The 14,497-nt window shown below is 33.4% G+C and overlaps 2 protein-coding genes across 3 annotated transcripts; both read right to left on the bottom strand.

Annotated features, from left to right (window-relative positions):
- Positions 1-1,560: 1,560 nt before the first annotated feature.
- LOC148621259 (alpha-ketoglutarate dehydrogenase component 4-like) lies at positions 1,561-7,989 on the bottom strand. 2 transcript variants are annotated; one of them, XM_088575412.1, is made up of 4 exons: positions 7,856-7,989; positions 3,491-3,539; positions 2,542-2,726; positions 1,561-1,712 (listed from the first exon to the last, which is right to left on the bottom strand). In XM_088575412.1, exons 1-4 carry the CDS (start codon positions 7,880-7,882, stop codon positions 1,695-1,697), a joined length of 279 nt encoding a protein of 92 aa, XP_088431538.1. In that variant the 5' UTR covers positions 7,883-7,989; the 3' UTR covers positions 1,561-1,694. The 2 variants fall into 2 exon arrangements, with proteins under 2 accessions (XP_088431538.1, XP_088431537.1); XM_088575411.1 differs by having other exon boundaries at positions 2,542-2,729; positions 7,856-7,981.
- A 2,666-nt stretch (positions 7,990-10,655) lies between these two features.
- LOC148621258 (zinc transporter ZIP1-like) lies at positions 10,656-14,290 on the bottom strand. The gene has a single exon (XM_088575410.1). The coding sequence runs from the start codon at positions 14,201-14,203 to the stop codon at positions 13,145-13,147; it is 1,059 nt and encodes a 352-aa protein (XP_088431536.1). The 5' UTR covers positions 14,204-14,290; the 3' UTR covers positions 10,656-13,144.
- Positions 14,291-14,497: the final 207 nt, after the last annotated feature.

Below are 14,497 nucleotides of genomic sequence, written 5' to 3'. Positions count from 1 at the left end.
TTGTCTTGTTTTTCATGAAACTGCAGGTTTAAACCCGACTTTCATAGCGGATGTGGCACAAATATTCTTATGAGAAGGTGCATTACAAAAGTATTTACCAAGTAGTGAATTTAATTTATAATTATGGTGTGAATGAACTAGTATAGATTGAGTCAGCTCAGTAAAAATACATGTAGTATTTAAGTACCATTCTGTAAAAGAATCGGGCAATGGATGGCACATTATTTTCTTAATTTGGTCTTTTTACCTGATATGTATCCAAATCCAATACATGTAGAAAACAAGAGGTATTTAAATTTATCCTGAAGCATCTGTGACATAGATATGTTTTGACTGCTTTCATAGGGAAATAGTGGCGGAAAATTTTCCCACCATTTTTCCATAGTGCATATCAACTAAAGTTGACCTATCAGTATCTTAAAAAGGCAATGTTTTAAAACACTTTTATGGTTACTTTTAGGGGTATTGAGGTGAAAATATTGGATAATGCAATAAAATATGTTTTTTTATCTTCATGTGCAACACCTACACATTTTGCCAGATTCTTTAACAGAGGAGAAATTAGATTTGAGTAGTATTTTAAACAACTTTCACTTACTCCATCCCTTGTGTTTTGGCATTGTCTGGCCAAGAACTGTTATTTTAGGGTTACCTACAATCAACATTGATGGCTTGAGTTTTTGACATCATTCATTATTGGAACCATGTTCAAATCCTGATTGTCAATGAAGACAAATGGCACAATTAACAATACAAAGCACTTGTAACTGATAGCAAACATGTTTCAGTAAAATAAATATTTAGTACAGTTAAGACCACAATCACAACAATCATTGTCTAAAATAAAGACCAGACATGGAAAACACACACAACAAAGTAACAAAAGTAAATGAGCAACTCAGATATCACTAAAAACTGGGATCATGGACCAGATGCACTGGTAGGGTAACAGTCCTTCTTTTCTAGAAAAACCCACCAAGCTGCTCATAAAGTCCACAAAGAGGAAAGGGAAACTATGCCACATTGAACAAATAAATTTTCATGGTGCAGATGGATGCACCATAATGGTCCATAAGTTATTTGACCATAACATTTCTGTAGTGATGACTTCAATCTTGTTGCAACATTACACTGTTCCAGAAGCCTAATTGTAAGAATTTTAGTGCAAAACAAGAAGTCTGCGTAATTACAGCCAGCTCTGGCATAAGGTATGTTTGTGATATGAAAACTCCATACACAGATGTCGAAGGGATATTGCCACAGATGAAAGGAAAGTTGACAATACGGAATGAAAAGTCATTGCATAGTTTGTATAGTTTGGTCAAAAGTTTTCCTTTACTATCAATCTCTAAGTACAAGTCAAGATATGAGGCTGACTTCAGTGTCTGTAGTATCCTTTACCTCAAGTTCTTTGGGATGGTGCAATGTATAAAATCCTAGCAACTAGGATTGTGTAATGATGGTACAACATCTACATAGTGGAAACTGAGATAAAAGGATCCAGCTTCACTATGTTCCTTCTTTTGGATCATATCAGCTATAAAGTCTTATAAAGAACAGTTATGACTTTTTTTCAAATTTAATACATGAATATAATACTTCAATAAAACTTCACATTCATACATTTTAATCTGAGATTATTCTTTCGTTCAATTAAATTAATACAAATGAAATGCTGCTCATTCTGTCTCATATCAGTCTGGACCTCCTCTCTGGAAATACAGAAAAAATAATTTTTCAATTCATTTATTTTAAACCAATATTAAACTACTGTGTGAAACTGAAAGGTATTAAGGGTCAGTCTCTGTAAGAATCAGGTAGTGGGTGAAATATACTATGAAATAACTTGAGAGTGTAATGTGTAATATCAATAGAATCAAGGAATAAAGACAAGACTTCCCATATCATTTGGTAAAATAAGATATTTAATTGAAAAGCATTAAAAGGGCTGATAACTCTGTCAAAACTATCAATTATTTAACATTCTTACTGAAAATTTCCAAACATATCCTGAACTGAAGATATTCATTTTGGTCATTTCAAATAGAGAAGATTTCTTTGAATGAGTTTATAATATCAGACTGCAGGGTTTTCGACATGCATGTTTCAGATTTTTTTTTCTGATTCTCACAAAATCTTGTCATCAACATATCACAGTGAAGCTACATCAAGTAGAGTTACTATCCTACATGCTAGGAGGTATTATGAACAGTAATTTCAATATAAGTAACAACACAATGACATTCTCAAAATAAAACAAAGCAGCTTGATTATCTCTCTTTGAACCTTATATCAATGTTAGAAATCTTTTATCCAGAAATAAATAAGTGTGTCACTGATGCTACAGCTACATTATCTATTAAGATTTGGAACCTTAAAAATGCTTAATTCATGATGTACTTGTTTACTTCCTTGTAAGTTTCAAAGTGATGTGACCCTACTTACCTTTAAATTTCAATACAATCGTAAAATTGATATGGTAATTTCAAATATGGGACATAAAAACATGGTTTGAAAGTTGAAAATAATGGATAAACATACCTCAATATATTCCATTTCTTCTTGACTGATTGGCTTCCTCTGGTATTTAAGTGGTAAATCAGAATAGTCTATACCTGACCCTCGAGGAGTCAAACCTATAGGTGGGGCATTGGATGGAGGAGAAGGAGTTGATGATGGCTGTATTTGGCTTGACACTGCTGCTGGTACAAACTTAAATGAAAAATCTGCTGAAAACATAAATTTATAGCTTTTATCATTGATCATAATATAACTGGCTTATATATTGATATAAATTTAAAAGAATCAACGATGTGCCCTATCTTTCATTTTTTATACATTTTTTTAAAAAAGTTTCATGTATGTTTATAACTGATATATACAGTACTTGAACCGATCGGTACAACGATTTGATAAATCAATGACCGCTGACTGATTGATCCCTGATAGATCGATGACCGGTGATTGGTGACTGATATGATCATAGTTTTGTCATGTAAAATGACTTGAGATCTGTTTGAGAATCTCCCACGTGAGCTGTTCCAAAGGTTGCATTGTAACAGATATGAAACAGATTTTGAATTTCTGACTTGCTACAATATTTAGTAGGAGTTTCAAATAATATACAAATACACTGTAGCTCTGTTTCTAACATATAAAAAGCCTTAATTTAATCATGTATATATATATAAAAAAATAAATATATCATTCACCATGCAAAAGGCAAAAAAAATTACGTGCCCTATCTACCCTAGTTTTTTGTGCCTATCCTAAACATTTTATTGCCATTTTGGCTAAAGCACCATTACATTCTAGATTCTAGAATGTAAAATGTTTTTTACCTTATTTTTTTCTTGCTGGTAGCAGGAAACAAGATTATTAATTTAAAAATTTTTTGTTTGTTTGCCTAAGTGGTAAGCTTAAATTTACACCATTGAAGTAATGTAAACAAAAAATGCTTAAAAGTACATGTACATTTACATTATAGTACCTTTATTTCTTTGAGGAAACTTTATCTTTGGCACATGAGGGGTAACTGCCTGAAATAGAGACATTTCATACAACTTACAATCATGACAATAAATACAGTGGCCATATTTTAAAGGGGAGGGTTGTGATCATGCAAAGTACTTAACCCTGCTGCATTTTTCGCACCTGTCCCAAGTCAGGAATTTCTGGCCTCTGCATGTCTTATTTTGTTTTCACCTTTTACTTATTTTTATATTACTTGAGTATAATGGGTCAACTCTTTTGCTGTACCTGTGTATTATGATGTTTTGGGGCCAGATGCAGCCTGCCCTGTGGTATGAGGGTTTCCTTGGCCTTGGGTGGACATTTTCATCAAGTGGGGTTATTGCCTCTTTGACATACATATTGTATACACCATACCTAATTTCATTTTAATTTGTACATGTATAACTTTTAAGGAATCCAAGATCCTAGACAACTTTCACATCCACCTATGTTCTGGAAAGTTCGTCATTTATATTGAAGTCAACTGGGGTGAAAGCCATAAGATCGGACACATTCTAATGGAAGCCATGGGAACAGAAACTTGAATCAGTTATTACAAAGGAGTTAGAAATGATATCATAGACATAGAAGCATTTCAGGTATTTTAATATCAGGAGATGTATTTCAACATAAATATAACTGTTCTTGTAGCCTTCAAATCCGATATCATTTCTTTGTATAGTATGAAACTGTAAACCAGTTTCCACCAGCTTCAATGCGAATTGCAATGTGAAAGTAATGTACTCTATTATTATCAGTTCATGAATCTGTTTTTATGTATTCGTTTTGGATGTGGTCTAATATATACCGGTATTCTATATGAAGATAAAAAAATTGTTTTCCAACAATCATATGACATTGCTTTATACATTCAATAGAAAGGATAGTGTTGTTTGCATTTCCAATGGAAGGCATGTTTGGTATACATGTACATGTATACTATGTGGTTATAAAGTTTAACTAGGTTCTTTAGGTAGACTTCACTTACAATTTGCTTGAAAAGGGAACTTTTAATTGTGTTTGTGTAAATTGGATCATATAAATACAAATATTTTATTGTACCAACACATTTACAATGGTCATGACACATAACCAAATAGACACAATGGTTATAAACATGAAAACTGTGTATATGTAACATCCAATAGCATCCTGTGTGAAATACTCTCCAGTTTCCACACCAGAAAAAAAATATCAAATTTAATCCGGGGATATTTTATAATAGTTAAATATTTTCCATGGCTATTAAATTGTTTCTATACTCAACCTTTAATGATTTAAAATACAAGTATCTGATAGGTTTTACTTTGCAGGCACTATAAAAAAATGTGCCTTTTTTTTTTGTGGGGGAAAAAGAGTGCTCAGTTTTAGGTGTCAGCAATTCGGAAATTTTTTGATGTGATATGTTAACCAGGACGCTTTTAAATATTTTCATTACCCAGGATATTTTTAGAAATTAATTTTCATCCAAGGTTGTAATCAGATATTAAAGAGTAATTATCCTGGATGTTATTTCATGGGTTGTTTTACACATACTTTTTCATCCAGGATATTATTTAATTGATAATTAAGGGGGAAACAATTCACCATATGTACATGTAACAAAATCGTAGTATTTTTGGGATGATTTGGTTCACAGTACATTGTGGCTGATTAAAATACTTACAGGAGGACGCTATTTTCAAATAAATTTATTAGTTATTAGTCTTATACATGTAGCTAACATTATTTTAAATAGCACTCCAGCTAAGAATCATGCGAAATGTGATTCCTGGGTATAAAGCCTACATATTTTTATTTTTGATATTTCATTTGAATTTCCGTAGTAAACAGAAATTCACATTCAGTTTTTCATATATCCCGTGTTCTTCGGAGATAAAAATTATATAGAATGCACTGTATATTTCCAAATTAAGGGAGATAACTCTGTAAATGCCACTCAAATACAATAGAATCTATTGTATTTTCAATGTTGATTATCTCCTAAGAGCAGGCTGATTTGAATAAGTAATTATTAATTTCATAGTATAGACCCATAAAACAACTTAATTACAAAAATAAAAATATGTGGCCTTTTTTGGGGTGTATCACATTTTTAAGATTTTGCATGATTCTTACTAAGACTGCTACTTAATGACAGAAAAAAAATACCTAAGTACCAAATATTGCAATATGTATCATTTGAGAAAAAAATGTATCATTACACCCCTATTGATAAATATTATCCATTTTATCAAAAGTATGAATTCTATTCACTCAATTTGAACTATCGTCTGAATATAGAAGAAATATTGCTGCTCGGACGTTAAACCCCAACAATAAATCAATCAATCAATTTGAACTATGTTCAGGATATTATTTCAGATTGAAGTATGAAATAATATCCTGTGTACAATCCTGAAATCTGTTCACTCTATGTGAACTTTTTTTCATGATATTATTTAACGCTGTAGTACATTTTGTATGAAATAATAACCTGTATGCAATTAAGAATACATTGTACTTCTTGTTAAACAACATGTGCATGCACTAAAATAGATTGAAAATTGTAAGCCTTCCCCTTTTGTGTTGGATTCCTCCAAACCTAATTGAAATTCCTAAGGTTTATCCAATTCCAAAAAAAATTATGAGTATACTGTTATTAACATTAAAATTCATTTCTACAATTTGAAAATATATTGAGCACATAAATCCTTCTTTCCATTGATGTCAGTTGAAGAGGAGTTAGTATTTAAGTTTAGAACTTGATGAATTATGGTACAAGCACATTAATTGGCCAAAGTGAGCCTTACTAGGATTTGTGACAGTGAGATGCAGTATGGGAAAAAGGAAACATGGGCAACTCTTACTTTTCATTAAATACATACCATGAGGTGCATTATATGAGGAAATGTAACACATAATCAAGAATGTTGATACTGAATTTCCAAATTCATCATAATTTAAAAGGAATACTATTTCTTTTAACTATTGCAATCAAAACTTTTGGGAAAAATTCAGCACTGTTGAAATTACAGGAAATGTGAAGACTGCAGGGGATGTAACTCATTTTATAATTTAAAATTTGTTTACACACTTGGTTTTACAAATTTGAGACCTGTTGACCTGACAGTATCGTCAAATTAATATTAAGCAATGATTGGATGTTCATAACATAGTGGTACATTGTAGATCCAATCAGGATTCATTTACTAATTGTCAAACACTAATCTGCTGATTGCTCCTCAGAGATTATTTACCCGTCATAAAACGTACCCTTACCTATTCAGACAGCAATTGATCCCTTTTGTCAGATTCATGACTCTTGTAATTAAAGAAATGAGATTGAAACACGTATTTAGGGATCTTAATTCCGGAGTTTTTATGTAATTTTGACAAAATCGGGTTTTGTGTCAAATTTGACCTGAAAAATCATGTTAATGGGACAAATGGTCAAAATCGTGAAAACACGATTCAATCGTGTAAATAACTTAGTAAACTTCCAGTTGTATGGTTATCAAAAAAATGTTGAACAACAGAGCTTTTCCACGATTGTTTGGATAGTTTTATCGAGTGTTAAATAATTATGGATGTTAGGATACAGCTGATATTGCGAGGACGCATCCCGTGGACGCACAATGCTTTAACTTGGCACGTCCAGCAAGTTTTCCTTGCGTCCAGGATGCGTTACGCACCTTATTAACTTCTGACCTGTCAAGTATCACAGAGCTTGTGTGAAACACTCACATTTTGAAGCTTACATTTTGGCAGCACTTTACTGTGATCTTTTGGATTTTTAGCAAATCTCACACCTTGAGTTTTGACAGCTCATTGACTTAGGAAGAATTAATGCAATATCACTTCACACTCACAAAGGCACGTACTACTAAGGGGGTTTTTAACGTGATTGACTATCCTGCACGGGCACTCATGAAATTTATTTTATTTGTATATGTACATTGCCAGAAGTATATCATTTACACAACACTAGTCACTACACTGAAAAAGGACCCCTTAACTGAACTAAATTCTGAAGGCTAAATAACCTTTTAACATTTCAAAAGCATGCCTTAAGGTTTCACAGAAACCACCTGTTGTTTATATTGTAATTCCTCCCACTGTCCCTTTAAGCAGAATCCGAAATTTTAACTTCTAAATTCGTGTGTACCATGTATAGACTTTATTTTAAGTTTGTAAACAGACACCTGTTTGAGTGTTTTGTTATAATTGGCTTTCTTTTACGAAAATTAAGTTAATATTTTTTTTCTAACGCATAAAAAATGTCATTGTTCAAACTTCTTAAAGTCTGAAATCAAGTTTTGTCCAGTGAAAACAATGAAATAGCACAAAAATTGCAACATACCCTTATTGCCCTTGCGGAGGCCGCCATGTTTGTTGACAGACGAATTGGAGACTTCTATAAGGGGAAATAATTCTTTCCGACACCGGCTAACCCACGAATTATGCAAAGGGTGAAAAATCTTTATTCATAATCTGCAAAGTGCACTATCAATGTATTTGATATGTTCCAGTTTTGATAATCAATAAAAATAACGAACTTATTAGGTTAGATTGGAGAAATAAAATGGCTGACGATTGGGTTCACAAAAAAAAAGAAAACGGGAAAAAAACACATAAATTTGGCCCCGCCGGTATTTGCCATTATATTTTGCCCCCATAATTCAGATCGTAATAAAATGAAAAACAAACGTTGCATAGGGCCCGCGATCGGAAAAAGATATACTTCTATATATTTTAGGTATTAAAAAATGGCGGGAAATATTTTTCAATAGCGGATTCTCGCAGGTAAATTGTTTTGTCTGACAACTGCTTTTCACGTGCGTTCGAAAAAGCCCAGGCCCCCTTATGCTTAATAAATTTTTGAAAATCATTGAAAATCACCACAGCGAGCCCCTAATAGATCAGTTTCTTTTCGGAATTCCAGATCCCGCGCCACTGTTTTCGTCACTTGCCTAAACTTAGACACATTTCTATAACAAATGTGGCGTTTTGAAAGGTTTTGTCTTATCGCTATTTTTTACATAGGCACGAATGGTTCCGACCATATTTTTTTTCATCGAGAACCTTTATTTCCCTCTGATTCCTTATTTGATTAAAACTCGTTTTTTTGTCAGTTTCTCGAACCATTCATTGAAAATATCACAATTAAATGAACAATCAAATATCTAATAAAAAATCGGCTCAAGTACTATACTCGGCGTCACATAAATAACATACTGTTAAAATTTGAATAAAAATATTTTCTACGACTTTATTGACACCTACCGTCGTTTAAATTGTCTTAAATGACTTGCTCATTCGTTTAGCCAAACGGCTTCTCCCTAAACATTGAATCGTTAAATTCCGGTCAGATTTTAATTCTCGGTGCCAATATTTACAACATAATGTTCCCGTTACGTCACTTTGATTTTTTAAATTCGACTAACTACCCTATGTATTTAGATTTTCATAATGATGAATGTTTTTTTTTCATTATTATTATTTCTTATAGTGAAAACAGACTTTTCCTTAATATTATCCTATCCTAAACAGAATGTTTGCTAATCGGACCGTTGTTGTTAAATTGCTCTGAGATAGCTATCAATTAAGATCAATTAACCACAAAAATAATTTGTTGAAGTCACTCTTTTTACAAAAAAGGTTGTCAAAACAATTTACAAAAAACGTTCGCTCGTGAACTTTATCACTATTGTTGTCAGTAAATGTTTGTCGGTAAAATAAATCCTTAAAACTGTCAGGTTTTCACATTACTTGCTTTTGTGCACACCTAGTACACCGATATACTTTGGCTGTCAAAATTTCCGCAAATGTTATATTTTGGTGAGTTTAATTTTGACACTTTTTGGAGAGGCGCCAAATAAACAAAAATAAATACCACCAAAATATCTTAATTTACTTGAAGCCTTGGCGGGAAACAGCCACGGAAAATCAAAGCTGCTTTCAACGTGTGTATCAATGAACAGGATGAGAACATGATGTACCAATTAACTAAAAAAAACTAAAACTAAACAACGGAAACATTTTGAGACCAGGAAGATTGGGCTTCCTGATGAGGTATTTGAAAATCTGATACATGCATGTAATGGATATATATAGGCATTTTCTGTGAAATTCTAATACTCTTTAATAAGAAGAGAAATAGTCCATTGACGCACATATGTAATTAAAATATCGATTTTGGCGATGATTATTTTGAGAAGTTTGTATACTAACCATATTGCGTCAACTTTCTGGCTCCATTTTAAATATTAATTATTGATTATGAAGCAAACACCGTGTGGTTTGGACAAATTGTCGTATGATTCCGTCCTTAAATCAATCTTAAACTTAACTATACAGTGGTGGATCCAAAGCCGGAATCTCTGTGTTGCCCCCCGCCCCCTCCCCTTTGCTAGAAAATTTTGTTGATCTCGTTCAAAATTTGGACAGAAATGAGCTAATAATAGCCTGGAACACAGTGTTTTCACTATTTTTTCTCCTAAAAGGTCAAATAAAAACAGGACAAATTCATTAATTCTTATTTAAATGATATGTAATTGTTTCCACTTGAACCGGCCAGACATGTGTTTGAAGCATGCAAATTGGCCTCCAGCCTGTTTTTTTTTTCTTGACCCCCTTCAATAATTATCAAAGTCTCTGGATCCACACTTGCTCACAGTATAACTAGGTTCAATCTCCTGCCATTCGGCGGGTGTTTCTAGAAAAGCAGAGGACGCTTTCCCAACTGGTGCACCTGGTCCATGCTCCCAGTTTTTAGTGGAGTCCGAGTTGCTCATTTACTTTTGTTACTTTGTATGTATGATTTTAGTTATTTTATGTTCTTTGTTGTGTATGTCTGTTTTCCATGTATGGTCTTTGTCCCTGGAATACATTATTTTGAGTACCGCTATAACCTTGGTTCCCTTGATTACTCATTCATCTGTGTATCTATCTTTATTCGTATTTGTTACATGTATCTCGTTTGGATTTTCGACGGATGCAATCCAAGAAAATGAACAAAGCAAATTGCGTACTCACTTCCTGATTTGGGTTCAAGAAAGGAAGGGAATAAAAGTCATGTTATTATACACTTGTCCTGCAAAAGTAGTACTAATTATAATTATCCGGAGGAAAAAATGCGTGAGAAAAAAATAGCAACTAGGTACAACAAAAAACTTTATACATGTATTTTTGAAAAAAATAATGCAAATGTATAGTAAAATTAGGTGAAATCCAAAAGAAATACTAGTACACGACCCGGTCGTCTACTCGTCCTAGTGTATTTACAAGTTAATACCTCCGCCCTCCGACGTATTTGGGCATCAACCTTTGATTTTTTTGCTTATAATTATGATCTTTGCCACTGTAGTTGTGGTTGAACAGATGGAAATGAAAAAAAAAACTTTTTCTTTTTCTTTTTTCGTGTTCTAAGATCACGACCTAGAGTTGAACTACTAAGCTATCTCTAATCTATAATCTATCGATTATGACAGTAGCATGCAAATAATGCTTTTTAATAATCACTGCTATATTAACACCGCAATGGAAGAGGGTAGTTAGCGCTGTTAAACCTAGCTTTAACCCACAATTTCGTTTAAAAATGCCTGTATCAAGTCAGAACCATTCCGGTACCAGCTGATCCTGTGGTGTAATATCTATTTGAACAGATATATTTTGGACTTGACTTGATTATGAATCGGATTAGTGTTCGGTAATTTTGTTGTTACCCTTATCTATTAAAGAGTAATCAAGGGAACCAAGGTTATAGCAGTAATCAAAATAATGTAATCCAGGGACAAAGACCGGAAATGGAAAACAGACATACATAACAAAGAACACAAAGTAACTAAAATCATACATACAAAGTAACAAAAGCAAATGAGCAACTCGGGCTCTACTTAAAACTGGGAGCATGGACCAGGTGCACCGGTAGGGTAAGCGTCCTCTGCTTTTCTAGAAACATCCGCCGAGTTGCTCATAAAAAGTCAAGTCCGGGGTAGACAAACGAGGAAAGGAAAACTATGATCCACGATGAATAAATCAGTTTTCATGGTGCAGATGGATACACCATAACGATCCACGAGTTCATGATTACGACCATAAAACTTCTGTAGTGATGCCTTCAATTTTGTAACAACATAATCCTGTTCCAGAAGCCTAGCGTTCTAGAGTTCTAGCGCGATACAAAAAGTCTGCGTACTTTCGGCAAGCTCTGGTATAACGTATGATTTGTGGTATGAACACTACATACGCAGATGCTAAAGGGATGTTGCCACAGATGAAAGGAAAGTTGACAATTCTGAATGAAAAGTCATCACGTTTGTCGTAAAGGTTGGTCAATAGTTATCCTTTACCATCTATTTCTAAGTATAGGTCAAGATATGAGGCTGACTTCACAGTGTCTGAAGGTACGAGAACACAATTAATTCCCCTTGGTTTTCGAATATAGTTCTAACTTTGGTAGTAGGTACCTTCCACATTTTTTCATACTTTTACTGGAAACTTATTTGCTGAAGTTTTGCCTCTAATTGGTAGAACATAGGTTAAAATTACATGGGATTTTTTTCATTAATCAATTCTGACTAAAAGTTGTGATTTGGTTCAGTGGAAGAAGGTTAAAATTTAGGACTTTTAACTCAGTTCATTTGTCATGTTTACCCCATCTCCGAATTATATGTATTAATTTCAGAAAATGATGGTAAAATTTTCTACAATTTATATATAAAATCCTGTTTGTACATATCTTTAGGCCAGGGAAGTTTTATTCAGTTTGCGCCGGTGGAATTTTTTTAATCTGCTCAAATGTGTATATTGAAATGCACTTGAAAATTAATTGCGGTATCGTGCCTGTAGTATCCCTTATCTCAAGTTCTTTGGGGTAGATGCGATGTATCTAATCCCCAAAATTAGGATTGTTACTAAAGATAAAACAATTCGTCATCTATATAGAAGAAACTGAGATTAAAGTATACTGTGCAAGACTACTACAATTATTCAATTATTGAGTACATTTTCATATAACAAGTATTTCATGAATTAATATATTTTTAAACATATAAAAACTATACAAAGTCGTGTTTTCTAATAACTTTAGAAATAAATAATTTGAGAAAATTGTTGACAAGTGAGGAAATACCTGCAAGTAAATTCGAATTCTCATAAAATAATATGCCGCCTTCAAAGTTTGACGTCATTTGAGAGAACGAAGTAAAATGCTTCTTCTAAAATTAAATCCAATTCTCCCTATCACTGCAAATTGAAATACGTAAAACAATTTCATAATATTTCATGGTACGTATCATTAGATTAAGATGTTGTAAAATGGTCAGTGAAAAAGAAAACAACGGCCCTTGTATTGGTTGGAGATCCTTGCAAAAAGTGGAGTATATGGTTAGGACCTGAATTCGTGTTTAAAAATCGTAGACGACTATTGATTCCATAACAAAAATTACAATAATAAGTTTACATAAGAGATTGAAATTACAACCCTCCATCCACCAAATTAGAAAATAGCTTTGCTGCCAATCTCTAATATTGGTGCAGTATCACAAATTTTGACAGGATTGAACGAAGTAATACAGGATGACGTTTACTCCTTGCCCTCCTAAAACTCTGATTGTTACGTCCTAAAAAACGGCAGAAAAATAAAATATCATGCATTAAGTGTTACATCAGTCGGTACGGTTGTTGTATTAACCGGAAATTCATCGGTGTGGTCACGTATTAAGAACAAACCGGACATGGATATGAATCCGATAAACAAAAACAACGTCTTCAGCATCCTAAACTCACAGCTACTCAATTCATTTTGAAGAATTTCGAAAAACGTTACATACAAAAAGGTACCACATGCAATTCCTTGTAGTACACCCTCGGCCCAGGACGACGATTCTCCCTTGCCATAATGAACTACAAGTAGACCTATGGCTATTCCGATTGGAGATGAGAGAGCAAATGTCAAAAGGGAACGAATTTGCGACCAGAAAGACAATTTGCTCTGTGAGAGAGTCGTACCAAGACTAAACGCAAGAACGACTTTGTGAATACTCAATCCAAGAAACACCTCTAGCACATCGGCTGAGCTCTTTTGGAGGCCAACAGCAAGACCTTCAAATATTGAATGTAATGATAAAGCAGTCAACAAGAGTACTGATCTTAGAGTAGAGTTGTCCGATTCAGAGGTACGAACAGCCATGGACACGCTGTTCTCGAAATCCCTGTGAACCTCTTCGTTTGATCCGTCATAATTGGAATCATTGTCAGAGTCAAACTTTGCCGATCTATAACGGCATTTAAATTCGTCATTGTTTTGTAATAACCCCTTTCTCTCACCCGATGAAGCTTTCTTAGAACATACTGAGTATTTTCTTTGTCTCTCTTGATAGGTCAAAACTGCTTGCTCAACTGTCAACATCATAACAAGACCGGCGATCATAATAAATTCAGCGACGGGATATTCGTGAAAGCGTTCACTGTCATTTAAGTGTTTCTCAAGAGTCTCTCTGGTTTCTGGGAGTAAGTCCATCAAACATGTAGCCATAAAAACACCGGCAGAAAAACAGCTCAAAACACTGATGACTATCCTATACACTCTAGATCGACGGTTTCTCCCTTTAAAGTGCCAAATACATTTTATTGGAATAAATCCGATAATGAAGGATCCTACGAGAAGTCCAAGAAGGATTAAGGTTTTTACAACCTGAACGTCCATGTTAATATATGCGGAAATATTTTCACAGCATTTTATACATTTAATTTCCTGGTACGTTCAGATTTCGAAATCCCATATTTAAATATCTAATATATATGTATTGGTACATGAAAACATAAGAGGTTGTGAATACGCGTAGCTCACATTTATTTAAATGACATGTGAAATCTATATTTACACATAAGATTTAATATCAACTTCATATATTGATCTATAGACTAACATGTACTGCATTGATATCGTATAAAAGATGACTATATATCTTTCAACACATGAAAAACATATATAATATTT

This window comes from Perna viridis, chromosome 3 (assembly GCF_037379345.1).
Source record: "Perna viridis isolate PV_CMFRI_1.1 ecotype Kerala chromosome 3, ASM3737934v1, whole genome shotgun sequence".
Classification (NCBI taxonomy): domain Eukaryota; kingdom Metazoa; phylum Mollusca; class Bivalvia; order Mytilida; family Mytilidae; genus Perna; species Perna viridis.
This window is presented reverse-complemented; position numbering and strand designations above follow the sequence as displayed.